We start from the raw sequence: 22,943 nt of genomic DNA on the forward strand, positions 1-22,943 counted from the left end.
TGAAGTTGCGTTAGGCTCTTTTTTTTTTTTCTTCTGGCCGTCACTTGGTTTTGCAGCGCCTCTCTTCGCGAGAAACTGGTGCAGTGCGTGAATAGGAGCGATGCTTAGTGGCGGCCAAAATCGGCACCCAAGCATCGAGTGCGTTCCTAATGCGTTAAAAAGAAGTTACGGGGGGTGGGGTATTACGCGCGCCGAAGTTACGTTAGCCCAATCTATGGAGACGCTCCGTGGTCTACAGGGCTTACTAAATATAATCGTACCACCTGGGCATTGCCAATGCTCGCAGGAATCTCGATTTCTCATCACCATCGAGTAAGTGCAGGTAATCGAACCCGGAGCTCAGTGGCGCAGGCTCCTCGTGTTGTCTGTTGAACGTACGCCCAGGCAGCACCCACTGCCGACATGCCACTGCGCGTCGACAAACAACACTGCTCTGTAGCGTTCCCTCCGTTCCGCGTGTCTGCACATAGTAGTATTAGTTGTTGGACGCGTGATGAATGGCTTCTCGGTAACCGCCTATGGCGTGGCAGGCGCGAGCTAAGCTTTCTCGAGAACCCGGAAATGGGCGATTCCCGTAGCCTAATTTCATTCTCTCATCCCTCCCGAGATGGTAGTGTTGGGAGGTACTGTTGCTGCACTGGCTGCTTCAGACGAGCTGCCGATATGGCTTACAGCCGCCGAAACCATAGTGCCTTGCTGCGCGCCTTTGCGCAGCACTACACCGTGGCTGCGGCGGAGCTGTGCGCGAGCGAATGTATCGGCTACGCGCATAGCAATAAGCCCCGATGTTGGCGGTGGACGAGGCTTCTCATTGTTTTCGCCCTAGATGGAATGGCTGCCCGGTAGTGCATGATTAAGCGGCTTCCGCCACGAAAACTGGTGATCATTATCCGCGCACTGCCTTCGGGCTGAGTGAGAGCGGTTTGGCTATTGCTCGATTGTGCGAGGAGGAACAGGGCCGGGAGAAGACTGAGAAAGTAACGCTATTTCCCACAAGGAACCCCTATGCCAGCAGCTCCCGGAGCGGTCGACAGGGCCATCTCTGCGCGTTCAACCTATCCCCGTTGCACTTCCGCGCTGGAGTCGGCTGAATGGGAGTTTCTGTGTGCACGTCCAGGGAGTATGATAAATGCTGGGGTAGACCCCGCAGTTAGGACACTTGGGGTAATCGCTGTAATCGTTGTGTGAGGTGTACACAGTGGAACATAGCCTGTCTGTGTGAATCTGTCCGAGTACAGCGGATTCCCGGCGGTGCCTCAGTGTTTTGTGTGGTGTTCGGGGTTTCCGTCTGTTTTGGCTCGCTGTCCGGAGCCTGATCTCTGGCGTCAGCTGGTTCTTGGTTTCCTGGTTGTTACGGCTCCTTCCTCTTCCCGCGTACATCGTTGCCGTTCCATCTGCGCACGCAATGGCTGCTGCCGAGTGTGTGCTATATATATGCGCATGGGCGAACGCGTTCGTGTGTCCGGTGGGCGGTCGGCTGCCTTGACGATATTTTATGGCAGTACACTGAAGTACGGGAGGACGGAAAAAACTCCGCGACCGTGACGTCATGGTTCGGCGGGCGATGCCATTGCGGGCCGCTTTAGTGCGCATACGTGCAAGTGACCGCCACTTGGATGCAGGAAACGACAAACAGGAAAAAAGCCAAAGCATATACACTGCAGGTAGACTGTGCAGCGGCGACGACGGCTGCCATTGCGTGTTCGTGTGGACGTTCGCCATTTCCTCTGCGGGTCCGCGTGATTTATACCGTTATTGCGTGCCCGGCTGCTCCGGGCCGCATATTTGCGGAACGCCGTGGCGCTTGGGTTTGGCCAGTTCAGCGTTCGACATGGTGTGCCTGCTATTCTAAGGCGATGCGTAGGCCTTTCGAGTGAGTTTTTGCAAATCTGTCCGCGGTCGCTGCAAATTAGTGGCCCTCAGGGAGAACGCAAAGTGACTCCACTGTCTCCTTAACATGCCGTGGACTGCTCTTCGTTAGTTTTTTTTTTTTTTTTTTTTGCAAAGGGGTACCGGAGCGAATTCTACCAATCGCTTTTTTGCGGATGTGCTTTGTATAATTGCGCACTCGTAGGGCTTCGTTTTTTAAACTCTAAAGAGGCCAGAGCAGCGGGTGTCCTCGATCTCAGTCATGTCACGTAGTTCTGCATCAGAACTGGTTTTCTGTGTTAATTAAGCAAGGTTCATGCACCATATAAGTAGGTGACTCAGACCGGGTGGAGCCTCCAGAGCGTCTCACCGCGTCTACTTTCGCCTGGATTGGGCAGGCCATCCTCTTGGAGGCGTTGGGCTTCCGCGTCTTCGAAGAGTGACGTCACCGGCGGAGATCCTGCGCGCGGGCTTCGCGGAGAAAGTGCGCCCTGTGCACAAGTACGACGTCGCGTGGCGCGGAGAACTTGGTATTCATCTCGGCACGTTGGGCGAATGGATGCGAAAAGCAAAGAAAGCTGGCTCGAAATTTGCTTCCCACTTTTTTAATGATGTAACTATACGCCCCGGCAAGAAAGAGCAACGCGCCACAGATGTGCTGTACCCTCGCCCGGGGCTTTCTTTATTGTCCAAACTTCCCCGTCGGAGACGTAGCAGCAGCAGTGCGCGTGCTGCGCAGTTGTTGAGCACGAGGAGGTACTTGTCACTCTGTTCCCACAGCAGGAAGTCTTGGGATCCTTGGGGTGTCTGGCCGTGTCTCCTTTCAAGGTCCTGGCCTCGGTTGTCTCCCAGAGGGGCTATTTGAATCCCGGACGGTGTACGGAAATGACTTGTTGTGGCTGTTCAGATGGCAACGCACGTGGCCGTCACATTTGGCGGGAGACGGGTCCGACTAAGCCTAACTGCGGGCCCGAAGTGACCCGGAAGTAACAACCGGTCGAGGGTGTCTTTACCGGTTTTCGTAACGGTGCACAGAATTAATTGCTCCGCCTTTACGGTGCGTCGTGACTAAGCCTTTCCGTGTGCCTGAACTCGCCCATTGGAGCGGGTAAAACCGGCGAATTGCCTGCATGCAGGCCCACCCAGCGTCAGCGATGCGCGGGCCCGTTTTCTTCGCGCTCCGTGCCGCTTCGTCGCCGCTGTACTTTGCCGTCGAGCACGAACCGGTATCTTTTCTGTTCGTGCACGCCGCGTTGGGAACGAAAATCGTCGTAGCGTGCGGCGCGCTGAGTTTGTGTGCGCAGAGACAATAAGAGTGCACGCCACGGCGGTGTGCGAGAAAGCGGGGAGGATTTTCGGGGAAAAAGCTCCGCGGCAAGTGACGTGCACGGTTTTTCGTCGTTGCCATTTTTTGATCGCTCCATCGTACCTACAAATGACGGACCCGCCCCCTTGCTTTCCGAAAGCACATTGGCCTCCTTTTTTTCTTATAAGTGCTACGTTTTAAGACAGCTGAGCGCGCCAGTCACGTGCTATACTCAGACAGGGTCAGAAAGCCGGACCGAAGCGCCCGTGTTGTTGGCACGTGCTCGCATGCGGGTCGTTCGACCTCTTTGGCAGGAGATGCAACTCGTGCCCATTTGATGACCCCGGCAGGGCCCGTTCGGCGGCCAAGCGCGTTCGGCGCTCGCCTTCAAAGCACGCGAAGCGAGCGACCTTTTCATGTTTGCCTTTATTAGAGGACGGGGGAAGCAGCGGCAATCATTCCGTCTCGAGCCTGTTCGGCGGCCACCGTACGCTAACGGTCGTCTGCTTTCCCAGGCCAGGAGTATCGTCTGCTACGTCGTCCGCGCTGCTCTCTACCCGCGCATGCGCCGTGATGTGGCCCCGTGGTAACGGCTGCCACGCTAGCGGGCGAACGCGCGCGTGACTCGTAGTTATCTGACCCAACTAATACCGACGCGCACCTGTCCTGTACGATATGCACGCGGGTTCGGGGTCGGGCAGCGGGTTGCTCGCGCCGCTCTCGACGCACTCCCATCCGTCGGTCGTTGACTCGGCCACGCCGAACGGCTTTTCGGGGACGGCCGAACCCCCCCGTTCTTTCTCCCGCCCCGCTGCGCCCAACAACTACGGCGACGACGGGGGTCTCTCTGAGGCGGCCGCCGGCTGAGAGATCTCTCCGATCTGCCGCTGCTGGGGCGGAAGTGGAGAAAATGCGTGCGGAGTGGTTGCTTAGGAAGAGGAGCGTGGGAGACCTCGTTAGTGTGTTGTCGCTCGAAAGGGTTGTTTGAGGGTGGGAACGCGGCGGCTGTTCTCTCTGATGGAGCTGGCCAAGTGCGTGTTCTTGCGCGCCGTACGCGTTGTGGAAGCTGGTGTGCCTGTAGTTGGCCGGTGGTCGTGTTTTGTTTCGTGTTCGATAAACATCCCCGCATTGCGTCTGTAGCTGTATTAACGCGCGCGTATTTCGTAGATGAAAGAATAGCGATATGCGAGTGTGTGGTTCGTAACTTCTTTGATATTTTTGGTATTATTGCAACAGATTCGCAAATGTTGCACTTCTCGCACGATTGAGTCTGGAAGCAGCTTGTCGTCCATCCAGACTCGCCCTGTCACAAGGAAAATCTAATGACATTGAAAGCGAATGACATTGGGGCTGTGAATAACGTTCGCTTTGGCCATGCCGGCCAGCCTACACGAGAAAGAAAATATCGTTTCATAGTGGTTGTGGTGGCAATGAGGAAACTCGCTGAACAGCAAGATGCTGATGTAAATGCGTCCGTAATGTTTGTTAAAGGGACACTGAAGTGATATGTAAACATTGCGGGATTACTAGCGCAAATTGTAGTCCGGAGTCCCCAGGCCATGTTTCGACCACTCTAGGCGCGTTTACGCGATTTTATTTAGTAGAAAAACTAATTCGAAAACGCTGTCCTCCTCTCTTTACGCTCACCCATTTTCTGTGGCGTTTTCGTGTGACGTCAGGAGGGGATGAGCTGGCAATTGGCTGCGCCACGACTGCGCTACTGCACGGCTCCCCGACCGACAGAGTCAGTCGGCCCAGCCAGCGTTTCGTCCGCCGCCCGCCGGCGGGTCGTCGCAATCAAGGAGGTTAAAAAAAAATTGCTTGGTCGCAATTCGTTCGCTTAGTTGAAACGAAGCCAGGACACGTTTGTGAATGGAAGAATGTGCCTTTCTTTACTTGGTTTGTTTGTACACTGTATCTAGCTCCAAGTCAAGGTCGCTTCACACAAGCGCTGCACATGCGACGCTTCGCTGACTGGTACGCCAGTAGGAAAATATAAGGCCTCTTGAAGGCGGGAGAAGAGTCAGTGAAGTCAATATAGGTACTAAGCAAATAAAATCAACTGATATTTTTACCGTACAGCGTAAAACTAGGGCGCGGGAAGCACTTTTTTTGCGCTGGGCGAACAAGCACAGCGGTCAGCAGCACGACTACGCATCTGCGAACGCTTTTCCGTCTACGAAATGCAATTGCTAGACGTGAGCTACTGTGGAAACTCGGGCGACGCTTACTGCACGATCGCAGTACAACAAATAGTCACCTAAGCGGCTTGAAATACCAAAACTAAATAAAAGTGTAAACCGGTTGTACAATATATACCCTATATTAGCAAGGCTTTCGCGTCCCGCTCCGTAGCCTAGCAGTCTGGGGCGCTAGGAATTCACCGTAAATGTTTTGCGAGTCACGAGTTCGAATCCCCGCGGGTACGTGCTTTTTTTTTTTTTGTAAGTTAACTTTTTTGTTTTCTGCCGATGTTTTCTATATTGAGTTCACCTTTTTTGGGGCCGCAACGTTCATGGCTACACGAACTAGTTCACAAAACGCGCGCAGGCTGGCACTGGCGCGCTAGCGAGTTCTCGTTGGCGTGCTGTTGCCATAAGCACCGACTGCTTGCAGGCAGTGGGCACAGGCCAGAATGAACAGACCCTTGGCCTGGTGCGAGCACGCTTTTTACGATACAGGCATGAGGGAGGCAAGCTCCAAATATGGGGGAAAAGCGCATGACATTTGGGCGTCTGCGGGTACGCGGAGGGCGTTCATGCACTGCGTAGGTCTCGGCTAGTGAATGCTACGACTACAAGCCGTCCTGGGAGGCTTATCTTGTGCATTTTACAGCCGACAACATGGCAGAAGCGCGGTACGATGATTACTGAGATATTGAGAATGCCCATCCAACAAAGCCATTGGTTATGTTTTACAGAACCGAAACCGAAACTTGTGTGATTGCTAACCTTGGGCATCGTCCAATCACGGCGCCCCTCCTCTCAACGTCATAGCCTTAGTTGGTGCGGCCGCCGCAAACCGCGCATGGTAGTTTTTCTTCTTTCGCGCTTTGTAAAATAATTACCGATTTGTCAACCGGATAAACGATGAAAAGTGTGCTAATTTGAGCCAGTCTACGCAGTGCAAGCAAAAACGGGAGCTTGACAAATTCACTTCAGTGTCCCTTTAAGGCTTTAAAACCAAAACAAATCATCTTTCTTCTAAGGAAAAAAAAAGTGTATCAACTCGGTGATACTATTAGATTACACAACTTGAGACAAGTAAGCAACAAATCCACACTTGTGTAGCAGAAACATGGCAGAGCTTCGCGATTTTTTTTTTCAATGTAAAACGGCACTCTGGGAAGAATGTTGATTGGCTGACAGTGTCTATACACAGTGCTATTCGGTTGATTAAACTTTCTGTTTAATGAGGGGCAGCTGCTGTTGATGCTACTCATTCGGTATGCAAGCTAATAGGAATGTTTTACCTGAACTCATTTGCTCGCTGAATGCCACTCGCATTGAATGCCATTTGGTATTATCACGTAGTGCCAAACTGATGGCACTCGCAGCTGGCATTCGCTGTAAATGTCACTAGATGTGACAGGAACGTTACTCGATGCAGGAGCGTTTAGGCAATGTGAAGCTGTAGTGGTGTCGGCTGTGATCTTTTTTGGTAGAAAGTTCCTTCATGTGTGCATTTTAATGAGCCAACTGCTCTGGGCAGTTGCATCATCTTGTTTGTGGTCTTCGTGAGGGGGCTGTGACGAGGGGAAAATATCTGGGGGAAGAAAAAAAAAAACGTTAAAAGACCTCATTGGGAGTTATCTGAACTGCAAGGCTAAGCGCATTCAGTAGTTCCGCCTTTTGTGGGTGATGAAACAGCAGCAGGGCCCCCCTCCACAGATAGTGCGGTTATCCCTGACCAAAGGGCAAAGTAGCAGTGTATGCGTCCTTCCTCTCAGAGCGTGGAATGGATGAGGTGAAGCCGGCTTCCTTGAGTGTCGTGTTCTGCCTCCATTGTTGTCCTTATCCTGGCTTTGCCTGTGTTTGCGCTTGCTGGGATTGTTTTTGCCCACACAGGGGGCCAGGGGCTTTGTTTAGCCAGCAGGCTTGGGCTTATCCGTGGGGTCTAAAGTGTTGTTTGTCGTGCATTGTGTGAACGATGGGACGTTGGCACTGTAAGCCTGTCTTGTTTCTGTGTACAAGCACGCTTGTGCATGGGAAATTGAGCTTGGACTAGCGAGTGTTGTGCTAGGAATTGGAACGTTTTATCGGTGATCGCTGTTGGTAGCTGAGTGGAATTGTGTTTTTCGGTAACTAGCAGTTTAAATCGGGGTTCGTACACGTTCTTGAAAACCGTGAAAACTCTTGAAATTGAAAATTGAGCTTTCAAGGGCCTTGAAAGTCTGGAATTTTGTCTTTGATTTTTTTGGGCAACAAAGGGGAGACCCGTTACATGTCCGGGTTTTCGTGGCGTATATCAGTGTGGCCCTGGGCCTGCGCACTCCCCGTCCAAAACATGGTTTTTATAATTTAAAGCCAGCTTGGAAGTGCAGTAGTGCTGCTTTATACAGCTTTTACAATTTAAAGTGTGCTTGGGAGCACAGGCGTGCTCCCAAATCCCTGCGTCAAACGAAATCCCTGCATCGGACGAGGCAGATATTAGTGTAGGTCCCCTTCCAATTTTCCATGCTGCTTTCTGCATTGCCTTGTCCTGTTATTCATCTTGCATATCTTCCCCGGTGCTGTGCCCGGCACAGCTGGGCCCCACTAAGTTTCGAAATTTAATGTTGCCTCCACACTGAAATAAAAATGAGCACAGATAAGCGAAACTCTGGATGTGAGAACACAGTGCGTCTAGCTCATAAGCTTTACTGGAATATTTTATTTTGATAGGTGCGATGGTGGGCAGGGAGTCGTCAATCCCCCCTTTTGAACACGGAAATTTGGGGGATGAGAATGGCAGGGGGTATTAAGTTATGTTCCTTGCTATCCGAGACTGTATTAAGAGTATTTGCAGAGCTCGAAAAAAGCTCAAGATGGCATGGCTTTTGTAAAGCTCCCTCAGTATTCCAAAGGGTGGAGCTGTTCCAAGGAGATTTTTCTTGAGGTCATTTTTTGAGGTGTAAAGAAGCGACTGTTTAGCGTGTGAAAACAGTTGTGAAACGTTAGTACACGTGCTCCCCTTTGCCCTTGAAAATGCCTTGGCCAGGCCTTGAAAGTCCTTGAATATGCTTGAATTGTTGTCCCTGAATCCTGTACGAACCCTCAGTTTTGTACCTGTGTAAAGGGAAGTTCTCGCTACGTGTGTATGTTATTTGTCGCCTCTTATCCCACTGAGTGCCGGTAGCCCTTAGCTTTGGGGTCACCTTTAAGTAATGAATAAATGACATCTTGCTCCATGTTCTGGAACTCTGAAAATGCTGCTGGCGTCTAAATGTGTGGCACCACTGCAGTTGGGCTGTTGTAGCACAAGACGTGAATGGGTGCATTCTTCTACCGAAGCCCCGTCGAAACATATTCTGCATATATGAATGTGAGAAGTAAATGCAGTTTTAGGAGTAGGGGATAATAATTTACAACTATGGTTTAAGGTGGTCGATGTTCTAAGAACACTAGAAAATGTGGATCGAGGAGGTCAAGATAGTGGTTGTGTGAAAGCAAGAGTCCAATAATTAGCTGCAGCATACATTGTCTCAAAGGGCTCGGGTTAAAAATTTCTAGGTGTGACAAACACTCTTCATCATGGCGCACCTCTTAACCAAGGTTCAGTGCAGTGAAATTCTGTCTGAAAATTGAACTTAAATACCTACCAGTTCCAGGGAGGATGCTCATTGCCTGCTTGCCTCTTAGACAGTGTACAACTGACCGAAAGAGAGCCGCCTTTTCTCTAAGCACGTCTCTCCTCCCCCTGCCACCCTTGCTCTGTGATACAGCTGCCCTCCGCGGACTTTCCTGCCGGCCCTGTGCCGCATCTTCCTGGACGAGGGTGCGCCGGACAATGTGCTGGAGGTGACGGCACGGGCCATCACCTACTACCTGGACGTGTCGGCCGAGTGCACGCGCCGCATTGTGGCCGTCGAGGGTGCCGTCAAGGCCATGTGCAACCGCCTGGTGGTGGCCGACGTCTCCTCGCGCACCAGCAAGGACCTCGCCGAGCAGTGCGTCAAGGTAAGGCTAGCGCCAAGCATCGCTTTTGCCGATGGCATCTTGCGAGAGCCGCTGCTAAAGGATACGCCAGAAACTTTTACACAGGGGATGGAACTCGGGGTCTTGCTAAGCACTGTGAAAGACAACGCTGGTCAGTCTGTCAAGCTGTGGGAAGAGAGAGGAGGGGAGTAGGCTAGGGAACAAAGTCGTCTTGAAGGCATCCTTGCCCAAATTAAGGGGGCAGGAGGGGGGGCTGGTGATGGGGGACAGGTGATAGGCAACAAGGGGGTAATTGGGGTCAGTTAGGGGGGCTTCAGATGACGCAGAAGTACGTGTATACGAGAAGTTGAGGAATGGACATTTTGAGAAACTTTCAGTGACAAGACACTCGCAGTGACATGTAAAGAGGGGGCCAGAGGGCTGATTGCCCCTTTCACTGCACTGAATAGGCTCCAAGGGCCACGATTGCGAAGAGGGAGCAGCGGCCATGCAGGCTGCTGCTTTCTCACAAGTATGGCTACGTTGCCTGCCCCTTACTTTTTCTCATGCTGTCTGTTGTTTCATTGCCGAAGCACTGATCCTCTGCTGTGCTTACCGTCCACCTTCTTGCATCTGTTCCTCTTTGTTTTCTTTTAACAGGTTTTTCTGCTTAACGGTATTGTACGACAGCTTTTGCCCGTACAACACACGTGCTTGTGCACACTGGCAGAGGGCGCGCTGAAGGAGGAGAGGAGGCAAATGCTGACCCCACTTCTCTCTCCATCACCCTCTCCCCATCACCCTCTCCCCCCATTGCCCCTGTCCCAGGTGCTGGAGCTGATCTGCACGCGCGAGGCCGGCGCCGTGTTCGAGGCGGGCGGCCTGCAGTGCGTGCTGTCCTTCATCCGCGACAAGGGCTCGCTGGTGCACAAGGACACGCTGCACTCGGCCATGGCCGTCGTGTCGCGGCTGTGCGGCAAGGTGGACGCCCAGGACCCCGGCCTGCCCGCCTGCGTCGAGGCCCTCTCACTGCTGCTGCGACACGAGGACGCTCACGTGCGTGGGGGCTGACTACTCTGGGATCTGGGGGGAATGGGTTCGAGGGATAGGGTTTGGGGTAGGGGAGGCAGGGGTTTCAGAAGAGCTTGGGGGCTGTTTAAGGAGAGCTTGTAATTGCCATTCATTGCCTTGCTAGTGTTGTGAAATGCGTTCATCAGATCTCACGGCGAGCTGTAGGGCAGTAGGTGTGCAGTAGGCCACGGGGAAATGACTGGTAGGAATTCCCGGGAAATTTAGGTAAGCAGTGGGTGTTGTGAAAAGCAGGCATCATTTTGTGCTGCTTTGAATAATTTAGGTTCAAAAAAGGACTCTGAAGAATGTAGAGTATGTGGAAGGCAGCTCCGAGAGTAGTTTGAGAATTGCTACTGGTGTTGATGGAACCCTTGTTTAATGGGAAGTATTGTGTGTATAGGTCTAGCAGTGAACAGTTACATTAGAACCTCGTTACAAGAGACTCTGTTACAAGACACACTTGGTTATAAGAGACATTTGAGCGAAGACGGTTTGGTTGATATTCCCATGCTTGCCATGTTAGCAACATTGCGTACAAGAGACCTTGGTTACAAGAGACACTTTTCTTGAGTCCCTTGAGTATCTCTTATAACCAGGTTTTACTGTGTCTTCTTGAGCTAGTTTCATGATTTCATAAAAATTGGAACAAATCGCAGGATATTTGTTGTCCGCAAGTGTGCGAAACTGACGTTTGTGTTAAGTGTAGTTTGCAAAGGTGTTTTGCCTAAGAATTTTCGTCCTGGTCCTGAGGGCTCAAACATGGGACTTGAGTCTATCTGAACAGCTGATCTTTGTATGACAGCTGTCCCACCAATGACCCAACAAATAACACAGCTGGCCGTCCGCCATCAGTAGAAAAGCAAGAGCGAGTACATTGGTAGCTTCCATCGTGTCAGTGATAGCTGATCTGTCGCTGGTGTCCTGTGCCCCCACAGAGGCATTCGTTTGCCCAAACGGCGAAGGAAACATATCGGGGGACTGCAATAAACCCTTTTATCGTTGCTGAGAAATGGCGGAAACTGGGCGAAATTCAATGCCAAACTTCTCCCTTAGCAACTTGAGAGAGAACAACCGTGTGAAACTGCGTTGCTGCAGGTGTCGGACGGGGCCCTGCGCTGCTTTGCTTCCCTGGCGGACCGGTTCACCCGACGGGGCCTGGATCCGGCTCCGTTGGCGGAGCACGGCCTGGTGCAGCAGCTGCTGGGCCGCATGGCGCACGCGGCCGCCCCCGTGTCCTCCCTGCTGGCGCCACCCTCCGGCGGGGGAGGCACCCAGGGTGGGGGTGGCAGCGGGGGCCAGCCCGTGCCCACCCCCGTGCCTGCCGAGCCCAAGTCTTCCCCCACCGTGTCCACCATCATCAGCCTGCTGTCCACTCTGTGCCGGGGCTCACCCGCCATCACGCACGTGAGTACTGGCGGCTTTCGTTGAGCCTGCACGTGTACTCATCACCCGGCCAGTGTCCGGTGCGCGATGAACCTGCGTGACCCTGATATATCTCCCCTTGATAGCCTCTCTGTTTCTTGGGTTGGGTGGAACATCTGTTGCAATTGATTTGTTGTTTGTCCTGCATGCCCTATATTTTGCTTGGCAGCCAGTATAAGGGGAGGAAAATGCCCTCTGCTAGTAGAAGCACGTCGCCCATTGTGCAGGGAAGCATTCATGATGGACTGCTGACTGACACAGAAAGGCGGGGGGGGTAAGAGTGCAGTATTAGCAGCGCGAAAGGAGGGAGCATCATGACAGGGCTACTCCCATTAAGAAGAAATAGACAACTAACCGTTCGCTTCCATTTGAGCTGGGTAGATTAGTGGGTGAATAGGGTCACACTTGTCGTTCGATGCATACATAAACTTCGTTGCTGTTTGCACAAAAGTAAACTCCTGTGTTCTTTTGTCTCCCGTGGACAGGACCTGCTGAGGTCGGAGCTTCCGGACGCCATCGAGTCGGCCCTCCAAGGGGACGAGCGGTGAGTGTTAAGTCGAGAGGTTGAGGTCCCTCCGCCCAACGAGCGCCTGTGGTCAACTGCCGGTTCGCCCCCTGTCCCCCACAGGTGCGTTCTGGACACCATGCGTCTGGTGGACCTGCTGCTGGTGCTGCTGTTTGAGGGGCGCAAGGCGCTGCCCAAGGCCGGCGTGGCCTCGGTGTCCACGCGCCTCAACTCCCTCCGCCGGGTGGACAGTGCGGGCGAGCGCACCCACCGGCAGCTCATCGACTGCATCCGCAGCAAGGACACCGACGCCCTCGTGGACGCCATCGACTCTGGCGGTAAGCCTCCTCGATTGGTTAAGGGTCGGGCTGTTGGATCAGCGCAGGTTATCGCGGGCTGCCCCTGGAATGCTCTTGCGGCATCGGATATAGGCTGGCACTGCTGGCATACCCTCTGTGTGAATGCATGGAATGGGGCACAGCACAGGATGTGCCGATTCTATAGTGTAGCTGTGTTGACTGATACCTGTGAAATTCGAGGATTTCTTTTTAAATTGCTCTTAGAGAAATTTGTGTGGAAGAATTGTGAAATGGTGAAAACCTCTTCCCTAACCGTCACTGAACACCTCTTTTATTATGTTTGCACAGCCTTTTGGAAGTGGAGCCTTGAGGCTCTGAAATCTTACGTATCTTTGAAATCTTGCATATTTAGCATCTTGCAAGGATATCTCTAAAATCTTCCATATCTTGTATATCTTTGCGTATATTGAGCATAACATGGGCCTACTTGACGAGTCTTTCTAAAAGGCCACCTAAATGAGTTGAAACGGGAAAATAGGGGGGGGGGGGGGGGATTCCTTTTTTGGGTGCGAATATGAGGCCGCATGAAGCAGTACAAAAGCGGCATAATGCTTATAAAGCGTCGCCTCTTGCAGATGACACAGAAGGGATGTGTAGAGACTGCCATGCGAGTGTTGGGTGTATCCGATTATGTAGTAGTTAGCAGAGGTTTTCTGCAAGTGACCCTCCATCCCTCCCTCCCCTCTGGGCTGCAGGCATCGAGGTGAACTTCATGGACGACGTGGGCCAGACGCTGCTCAACTGGGCCTCGGCCTTTGGTACACAGGAGATGGTGGAGTTCCTGTGCGATCGGGGCGCGGACGTCAACAAGGGCCAGCGCTCCTCCTCGCTCCACTACGCCGCCTGCTTCGGACGCCCGGGCGTGGCCAAGGTGCTCCTCTTTGCGTCTCTTTCACTCTTTACTCCTCTGGGGGGATGTTGTTAACGTAGCAAAGTACAGTCAAACCTCGATGTAACAAACCATGGAATTTTTTTTAACTTCAAGTGTATGCACACCGTGTATTTTCACCCTCTATGTGACGAAGTCTCGTTTACCGAAATTTCAATGTAACAAAGTTTCATGCACAACTAGGCACGGAATTTTGGTTGTAGAAGTAGATTTTGGGAGATTCAAGCGCGGAAATAGGGTCTCCATAAAACATGACCAGTGACACGGGTCGCCCAATGCTGTGCATGCAATGAGCCGTGGAGTCCGTGAGCAAGCTCCTTGCCTACAAGCTGCGTACGGCACTGCCATCGCCGCCGCCGCTTTGCCCTTCGTTCGAGTTCGCTTTTTTTTTTTTTCCCCACGCACACATCTGCATTTGCTTGCCAGTGGCAGTTTCCTCCTCGCCCAGAAAGTGGCTCCCACTGCGCGCAGCAGCGGGAAGCAGCCTGACAACTTCCGCCAATGGGGAGGCACGCACCGTATGGTGGGAGCTTCAAAGCGCCTACAAAAAGCTGGCTGGCCCCGCCAGAGGTGATCAGGCTTACCACCATGGAGGAAATGTGATGGGCACATTCCTAAGCGGTGTGCATGACACTTTACAGTGCATATTTTGCCCGCGTAATCCGCTTCTTTCCCGCATGGGCAGCTTCGTTAGCCCCTCGTATTGTGTTTTAGCGAGCGGTTAGAAGCGGTCGCTGGAGCTACCCGCACCGTGTGGGTTTACTCCACGGCTGCGTCAGTGCACCTGTGGCTTGCGCGGTGCGTTTTTGTGTGCAGAGAATGCTCCATGCGGCTTACGTTGATGCCCGCGTAGGCAGTTGAGCTCCGACAATGCGTAGCCCCCCTTTTTTTTTAAGTGAAGAGTTCCATTCTTGCAATTGTGAGTAATCGTTGCAATCGTAAGTATGCGCGCTGTGTTTTCACTTGCAGGTACCGCTTCACACAGTTAATCCTTAATTTTAACTGCGAATTTGTGTGTAGTGAAATTTCAATGTAATAAATTAAATTGCGAACTTTACCGACTTTGTTGCATTGAGGTTTGGCTGTAGCGGTATTCAAGCACTGACAAGTTTTCCAAAATATTCACAATTTTATAGATGCACCAATATGCTGTTACTGCAGCAGTACTGGCATTGTCGCAACGTATCATTTGGAGCGTTGGCTGTTGTTTTCTCAGCTTGAGGGTCAAAGGAAGAGGCTTTGGAGTGAGGCAGGCCCAGTCAGCACCCTCAAAATAGCAGAGCCTATGCACTGCTTCGCAGGACCCCTTTTCCTCTGAGATGACTGACAGCTCTTGCCACAGTCGTGCTTCTGCTAACATCCCTTCTTTTCCCATTTCAAGGCTTGCAGAAGGGACCGATTGAAGTGTAGCTTGCTAGCCCAAAGTTGGTGCATTCTGACGTTTTGGAAAAACCACCGAAGGCAATGAATATTACGTGTGCCTATTTGCTGAAAACTGCGTATTGATTGGGGTCGGTTCATCGTGGGATGTATCATTCTTCAAATATATGTTCAGTTGTTGGTCGGGCGAGTGTGTTGTCCTTTCCTTGACTGTGGTTTTTCCAAAATGTCAGACCGATTGACTTGTCGGTTTCCGTGTGACGTCCTGTGGGGAAACTGTGGTCGTCACCACTCCCTCACTGCTCCCCCCGTTGCAGGTCCTTCTGCGGCACGGTGCCAACCCGGACTTGCGCGACGAGGACGGGAAGACGCCCCTGGACAAGGCACGCGAGAGGAACGATGAGGGCCACCGGGAAGTGGCTGCCATCCTGCAGTCACCCGGTCAGTTCCTCCGTGCTTGTGGTCTATCTAGGGGGAGATAGCGGTCTATCTAGGGTGGTCGAGATGTCCCAGTGCTCATGGACCGTCCTCTGCTGTGTGCAGGCGAGTGGATGTGCCCGGTGGGGGAGTCACCCGGAGAGAAGAGGTCGTGCGGGACAGGGACGGGAGGAGCAGGAGGGGGAGGAGGTGGAGGAGGAACGGGAGGAGGAGGCGGAGGTGCCTCGTCCTCCGGGGGAGGGGGTGCCACCACCCCCGGGGAGCCCGAGGACGACGGGGAGCCCAAGGGGGACCCCGAGATGGCGCCCGTGTACCTGCGCCGGCTGCTGCCCGTCTTCTGTCTCACCTTCCAGCACACGCTCATCCGATCCGTCAGGTGTGTGGGCCGGTCACGGTTGAGCTTGTCCACGTTGTTCCACAAAGACAACGTTTCTATTTGGCACGTGGTTGTTGTGTGTGGAGCAGAAGAAAATTGCATGGTGGCGACTTTAGGCAGTAGTGAAAGGGTCACTGTTTACTCCACCCAGATGTGGTGTACTGGAAGCTTCCCAACGGTAACCTTGACAAGATGACATGTGGAGCGGAGTGTTTCTTACGGTCCTGGTTGGATGTGTCCAACTCTTTCTCGCTGCGCTTGCCATTTGGCACACATTTGTTTAGCAGGAAAGATTTGCGTTTTACTGACTCCGTGTACATATCAGATCACTATTCACTGCATCAAGATGTGATGCATATGAAGCTTTTCTTTTTCTCCTAACTGTAACCTTCACAAGATGACATGTGAGGGGCGCGATTGTTTCTGTCGTGACTGGATGCATCTAACTCTTTTCCTTCCCGTCCATGCAGGAAGTCCAGCCTGAACCTGATTCGCAAGATGCTGCACTACATCCAGCCCTCGCTGCTCAACGACATGGGGGGCACCGACAAGGGCGTGCCCAACTTCGCCTCCCTCGTGGTCGAGGTGCTCGCCAACGTCCTCGACTCCGAGGTGCGCATGCCGGCTGGGGACATTGCCACGTGGTGTTCACTTTTGGCTGAAATTGGTGCATTCGTCAAATTGTTCTGCCCGCTGTGTCAGGCGTTGAGAATTTCTCGCTGCGGGTAGCAGGCCTTTATGCGCCTGAGACGGGGTCTTTGCTAGTGCCATCAGGGCTGGGACGTGAATGGCATCTGAAAATGAGGGGGAAAAATAACTTAATGATTGCGATAATCCCTGACACCAAATTTGATTGCAGATGTTTGGTGTTTTAGTCTTGATATATATTGAGGCAAGGAATTTGAGAGAGGTGCATGTATGTTCAGTTTCAAGGCCATGAATTATGCATGCTGTAATCTGATTTTTTTTGTGTGTGTTTTATGTTAATGAGTGGCATTTTGTATTGTGCGGGGCAACATATTTCGAACTGGGTGCAGTACGGTGTCACTGCTTCGCTAATCGGGAGATTGTGAGAGGGAGGGTGGTGTTGATGCATGGGTGCGTCGCTGCCGACAGACGCTGCCGACAGTCGCTGCCGACAGACCTCCGCTCGGTCAATAGGCGACGGTGTACTGCTTTGGAACCATTTCTTAGTCGCTGGAAGCAGATCTCCGCTCATCGAGGGCTCTATTTTTTCGTTTGCTTCTCTTTTTCTCCACTTAGACCTCGTGCTTCTGCTGTTCCTTAATCTGCCTTCCTCTGTGAACTGTGTTAACTATAACCTTCATAGATTCTCTGGTGCACTGTGAGTTTGGTCTTTCTAACCCTCTCCTGTGCCAATAGGTTGTTCATTCAGTTAAACCCGCCCTTCACCCACAAGGTGGCACATACGAGCTGCGCAGTATTGAAAAAGTTCTTGTTCTGGTGTAGCTTTAGGTCCTGTGCTCACTGCATGAAGGAGCTGCCAGTTCCGTGATGGCGGTGCGCAGTTTTTTTAATGAATCAGTCTCCCTCTTAAGATGGTTTCGAGATTCAAGCTAAAGAACTCGTTCTACAGAGTAAGCATTGTGCCTAGTTGTGACACGTTTACCGACAAGGGGGTGGCCACCCGTGTGAAGAGGTAGTTGTGCACAAGTTGAGTCCTTTCTTGTTCACCTCCCCCAACTCGCCCCCGTTTCTGCCCTTGCGCCGAGCAGGAGGACGAGGACAGCCTGCTGGTGTGCCTGCAGATGATCCAGGAGGTGATGACCAAGGGGCCCGCCACCTTCCTGGAGCACTTTGCCCGCCTGGGGGTCTTCTCCAAGGTGCAGGCCCTGGCCGGAGGGGGAGGAGGGGCTGGTGCCACCCTGTCGGCCGACTCGGACGAGGCCGCCCCCTCCGTCGTCTCCTCTTCCTCCGCCTCCGCCGTGCGCTCCTCTTCATCTGCCGCAGCCGCTGCCTCTACCCGCGATGAAGGGGTGAGTTTCGGCACCCTGTGTTAGGCCTCTCGTTCCCCCAACTGCATCACGATATGCTCAGAGCAGAGACGCACGTCCCCACAGGATCGGGAAGCTTGAAAAAGTGGGGCGAGGTGAAGAGCACACTACAGTTGGTGCATACTACACCGTCGGCCCTGTGGCCCCCCCCCCCCATCCTCTTGGTGGGAGGTCCTGGCTCTGAGGGGAAGCTTTTGTCTGTATCGATGCCCGTTACGCCCACCGGGACCTGCTGCTTGCCAACAGGGGAGTTACTGCCCACCCCTTGGAACTCCTGTCGTCCAGCAGTTGTTGAGTAGATTCAGATTACAGTAGCGTCACCCTTGAGGAGTGAAACAAGTGTTCGATGAGTGCTCTGACATAATGCTTGCATTCCGTGCTCTAGTGTGTTTGTCATGAAGGGCAGGAGCGCGATTCTTTTTTTTTTTTTAGTAATAACGTCTTTATTTCTGCTTTGTACAGGTTATCAGGGTGTCTAGCGACCGGGAAAACCGGGAAAACCGGGAAAACCGGGAAAAGTCAGGGAATTTTGAACCACCGGGAAAAGTCAGGGATTTGTCAGGGAATTTTTCAATAAAGTAGTACCAGTCAGGGAAAACCACTTCGGGGCCTGCCCACACTGTTTTAGAATAGGGGAAGCCAGTGTTGGAGTCCCCCAAGAAGATACACGAACGCAACACGTTCGCGGGCGACGAAAGCGTTATCCGCATGAAACGTTTTCTCGGCACGGTGTGTGCCGAGCGGCAGGCGCCGGCAACATGGCGGCAGCACCGGTCGCAAAGTAGTGCGGTAGCTCCAACGGCCGCTTTTACCGCTTATTACAATCTTAAAATGCTACTCAAGGCACAAATGCACTTGTGCAGGAAAGGAGCCACCGCATGCACGAAATCGTCGACGAGGCAGTGAAAATACCGCGCATGAATCGCGTGCAGAAACTCGGCGTGCGGTTCACGCAGCTCGCAGCTGGTTTTAGGTTGCTGGGTGCACTTGCGCAGAGGGACGATGGGGGCTAGGGACGACACATCGTCCACATCGTCCCTAGCCACCCTAGGGACGATGTGTGTGGCGCCCAAAGCACACGCACAACGCGCTTTTTTTTTTCAGCGAATTTTAAAAGGCAGCGCTTTTCGGGAGCTAATCTTGAAGGAACTTCTTTCTTATGACATCAGGAGCCAGAATTACATAATCAAAAAGGAACACGACATGGTTTAGCATGAACCGCATGCGGCGTTTTCTGCTCGCGAAAACGCGCCGCGCACGTCACAGGCGCGCTGACGCTGCCGCGGACCTACCCGCGCGCTGCGCGCGGTGCTGCCGGCGGCGGCTTCGTCCGCGGAGCTCGAGCGACCGCTTCTAAGCGCTCTCTAAAATGCCGCACAAGGAACGCACGAAGTTGCTTGTGCGGTAAAGGAGCTTTTAACGTGGGCGAAAACGTTACTATGAAACATCATCCGCGCCGCTCGTGAAAGCGCCCATGCAATACCTGCCCGGGGTGGTAAGCCAAAGCATATCTGGCGGAGCCAGCCGGCTGTCTGCCGCCATGAGGCGCGCGGCACCCCATTGGCGCAAGTCGTCAGGCTCCTCCACTGAGCGAGGCAGAAGCTGCCGCGCGCGCGAATCGTCGACGCGGGCGTCAAAAAATCGCACGCGCAACGCCGACGCGCCCGAATCGCGTGTAAAAACGCACCATGCGGTTCACGTTGCATGTCGAGCCAGGACAATCAAGAAAAAAAACCAAAAGGTACTCGCTGAAGCGCGACTTGAAGCTTCTATCCCGCAAGACTCCCTGAAGCCGTAACTGAAGGCAAGCAAACCTCAAGCTGAACGAACTGAAGTTAATCAAAATGCAATTTGAGAATCAGGGCACTTGCAACAGATGTGTTTTTCCCTACTATAGAATGTGTTTTCTGTACGCTTTTTATATGCTTCACGGACCATTTCCATAGAATGGCGCCTGTTGTATAGGTCAGGGAATTTTGACTAAAATGGTCATGGAAAACATGGAAAAGTCAGGGAAATTGAATCAGGCAATTTGCTAGACACCCTGGTTATAAACCTTGCGACAGAAAGGGGGGAATTTATGGTAGAGGGGGAGGGGGGCCGCTGTCCCTGTCTTCGAGGTGTGGGTAGTCTGAGCAGGTGGTTCCTCTGATTGACTTCCCCATGCCTGTCAGACTGGTGTGCGTCTTCTGCTGGGCGGGGTTGTTACAAGTGTGACCTCCCATCCTCAACCCCTGCCCGACATGCAGGCCAGTGAGCAGCAGCAGCAAGCAACCACCACCGGCCAGGAGGAAGAGGCCAGTCCTCCACCACCGGGGCCGACGGCGCCGTCATCGCAGCAGCAGGCCCCTGTAGCCGCTGCCCAGCAGGAGGACGCCAAGGAGATTGTGGCGGGCAGGCCCTACCACTGGCGGGAGTGGAGCCTGGTGCGGGGCCGAGACTGCCTCTACCTGTGGAGTGAGGCAGCCGCCCTGGAGCTCTCGCACGGCTCCAACGGGTGGTTCCGCTTCATCCTGGATGGCAAGCTGGCCACCATGTACTCCAGCGGGAGCCCCGAGGGGGGCTCCGACTCCTCCGAGAACCGGGGAGAGTTCCTCGAGAAGCTCCAGCGTGCCCGCACCCTGGTGAGCGGGTAATAGGGAGGGGGGCCGTTCCCAAAGGGTGTGAACTGTCTCTCCTACTCTTTTCATGGTGGGGGAGAGAATTCTTGGTACCAGTGCTGATTTGAATGGCAGGAGCTGCTGCAATGCTTAACTTTTGCAACGCGTACCGCAAAAGTGGCTTTTTCCATGAGGCAGTAATGGTCCGTGTTTAAAAATGAAAGGAAACTCTGCATTGAGGTTGGCCTTGCTTTGGCATTGCCTGAAGGGTTGCCAACACTTTTATTCTGTATTGAGGTGCACACAGCCTGTTCTTTTTTTTTTTTTTTTTTTGTCTCTAAGTGTTGGTGTATTTTCTGTGTTATGCATGTGCTACACTGTTGGTTACTTTACACTGCTACGCTATTTGAGTATGAATACGTTGAAGTGTGCTTTGCTTATATGAAAAAAAATGAAAGAAGTTACAGGGCCCATAAGTGGAAGGGGGGAATGGACAGGATGTGGGGGATTTTTTGTTTTTGCCTTGCCTGGGTGGTGGGTTAAAGATTCTTCAAGTATGCAGCCCTTGCTAAAGTTTTGCAGTCTCTGGGCTTTTATCTAAGAGGGCTGAAACTCGCTAAACTTTGTAGTAATTTCCAGAATATTTTTGTTACTGCAACTTTTCGACCAGTGCTGTGCTGGAATGGTAAAAAGTCGAGAACAGCAGAGAATATAAAATGTCGCAGCTCAGTGAGAGTTGGTGATTTCTTGAATTTGGATCTCGCCCATTGCAAATGTGTCAAAATTTTGCGACCCCAGGCTCTCTCTGGTGGTCACGCATGCAGGCGTTGGTTTCTCTTCTGTTTGCTTGTTACATATGGACTTTTGGCGGTGGACCACGGCTGAGTTCGGGTAGAATGTTCCACTTCAACTGCCTTTACTTTGGTTTTGCTCTGAGCAACTTTGCCATCCCTTCCTAAGCAAGGTTGAGCAAAGTGCGAAAGCTATAAGTGCGTCCAGGTGATTGCCAAACCTAGAGAGCCAGATTGCAAACAATTTTCTTGCACTAAGCAATTGCATCTATGAACAGGCTAAATGCATACCGATATGCGGTTTATGAGATGAAGCTATACGCTATTGTACTCCTCCTTCATGATGGATAGGTCTACTATTGTCTTGCCAAGATTACTGTTCTTTTTTCACGATTTTTGAGTAATTGTTTTGACTCGGTGCAAGAAGCCTGGATATTTCACACGTGCGCCATGTGTGTCCAGAGATCTTCTTGGAGCTTTTTGGTCGGCCAACTGGTCTATGGGGGGATGCATTAGTTTTTTGGCAGAATGTTATCAGTCCCACTAAAAAACCTTCCGATTTAACAACTCGGTGCCCCTGCCAGGTGAAGCCGCACACGGCCAGCCAGCCGCTGCTGTCCTCGCCGGGGGCCCTGCGGCTGGTGGTGGGCAACTGGTCGCTGTCCTGCCGCCGAGAGGGCGAGCTGTGCATCCACAACTCGGACGGCCAGCAGCAGGCCACCCTGCTGCGCGAGGACCTGCCCGGCTTCGTCTTCGAGTCCAACCGGGGAACCCGGCACTCCTTCACCGCCGAGACCTCCCTGGGGCCCGAGTTCGCCCAGGGCTGGGGAGGTGCCGGCCGGAGGGGCAGGCGCTTGCGCTCCAAGATGGAGGCCCTCAAGCAGAAGGTGAGTGTCTGGCTCGTTGGGTGTTTGCATCAGCTGGAAAGGGGCTTCTCTGGGCCTTTAGCTCCAAATCAGCTTGAGCAGTTGTGGTTAGCCTCTTCCCCTCCACCTCAGTCTTCTAAACTGCTTGGGTTTCTGTCTCTTCACATGGAAGTCCCCCTTTGCCAGTGCAGAGGGTTGGAGGCACAAATAGCTGGGGCTTATCATGCGAAATTGGGACTCGTGTTGACACAGGTTGTGTATAATCTTCTACGTACCATTAACACCGACCCAACTCCTTTCCTGTTGTGCACGTGTAGGTGCGGGTGCAGGCTCGAGACATCTACAACGCCCACTTCCGGAGTGCCCAGGCGCAGCCCCGGGTGGTGGTCACCCGGCTGTGCAAGATCGTGGACCAGATCGACCGCGCCTGCCAGAAGCAGCTCTCCTGCTGGCAGGAGGTCAGTAGGGGACGGCAAAGAGAGGGAGACAGAGGGTTTTGACTTAGTAATGCCGGTACATGTTGTAGTACTGTTCGGTTACAAGGTAGTGTGGGGCATACATACATAACTACTGCTGTACGAACTTTTGTTTTGCTTGGAGTTGATGCCCTTGCAGACTGATTCTGACAGTTGAGCTTCGTGGTCTCGTGATGGGCATGGGTTACTACGGGGTAGGCCTACACTGAGCGTAGGGTTTCTGCCTAACCCATGGGTCAAGTCATCCAGACATATCTGCACACACGATGCCTGGAGTTACGCCCATGGCAGATAAATGCGCTTGGCAAACCTGTCGCCTCACTGTGGCCACCGTTCTGGTGACGCCGTGTTGCGACTCGCCAATGCAGGGCCACCTCTGAGAGTTGGTGAGGGGCACCTGTGCCCGTTGCCTTAGTATGGTGGCCAACACTCTTGGAGCTGTGCCCTTGCCTTTGGGAGCTACT

The 22,943-nt window shown here is 52.9% G+C and overlaps 2 protein-coding genes and 1 non-coding gene across 4 annotated transcripts in view; all 3 read left to right on the forward strand.

Annotated features, from left to right (window-relative positions):
- The window catches only part of Ufd4 (ubiquitin fusion-degradation 4-like), a 100,053-nt gene that overhangs the window by 40,772 nt on the left and 36,338 nt on the right, over nucleotides 1-22,943 (forward strand). For both annotated transcript variants that reach the window (XM_077681317.1, XM_077681318.1), the window contains exons 2-14: nucleotides 9,099-9,333; nucleotides 10,120-10,347; nucleotides 11,458-11,766; nucleotides 12,270-12,328; nucleotides 12,413-12,627; nucleotides 13,344-13,519; nucleotides 15,235-15,358; nucleotides 15,461-15,731; nucleotides 16,202-16,343; nucleotides 17,468-17,728; nucleotides 19,996-20,370; nucleotides 21,722-22,024; nucleotides 22,321-22,461. In XM_077681317.1, the coding sequence (XP_077537443.1) occupies nucleotides 9,099-9,333; nucleotides 10,120-10,347; nucleotides 11,458-11,766; nucleotides 12,270-12,328; nucleotides 12,413-12,627; nucleotides 13,344-13,519; nucleotides 15,235-15,358; nucleotides 15,461-15,731; nucleotides 16,202-16,343; nucleotides 17,468-17,728; nucleotides 19,996-20,370; nucleotides 21,722-22,024; nucleotides 22,321-22,461 (2,839 nt within the window). The remainder of the gene's footprint in view (nucleotides 1-9,098; nucleotides 9,334-10,119; nucleotides 10,348-11,457; nucleotides 11,767-12,269; nucleotides 12,329-12,412; nucleotides 12,628-13,343; nucleotides 13,520-15,234; nucleotides 15,359-15,460; nucleotides 15,732-16,201; nucleotides 16,344-17,467; nucleotides 17,729-19,995; nucleotides 20,371-21,721; nucleotides 22,025-22,320; nucleotides 22,462-22,943) is intronic.
- The window catches only part of LOC144149660 (maleylacetoacetate isomerase-like), a 154,050-nt gene that overhangs the window by 37,242 nt on the left and 93,865 nt on the right, over nucleotides 1-22,943 (forward strand). The window lies entirely within an intron of this gene.
- LOC144150360 (small nucleolar RNA SNORA74) lies at nucleotides 22,708-22,910 on the forward strand. The gene has a single exon (XR_013318513.1). It is a non-coding gene; the product is annotated as a small nucleolar RNA SNORA74 (small nucleolar RNA).

The sequence above is a fragment of the Haemaphysalis longicornis genome, unplaced genomic scaffold (assembly GCF_048455015.1).
Source record: "Haemaphysalis longicornis isolate Haplotype H1 unplaced genomic scaffold, Haemaphysalis longicornis Haplotype H1 scaffold_8, whole genome shotgun sequence".
In the NCBI taxonomy this organism is placed as follows: Eukaryota; Metazoa; Arthropoda; class Arachnida; order Ixodida; family Ixodidae; genus Haemaphysalis; species Haemaphysalis longicornis.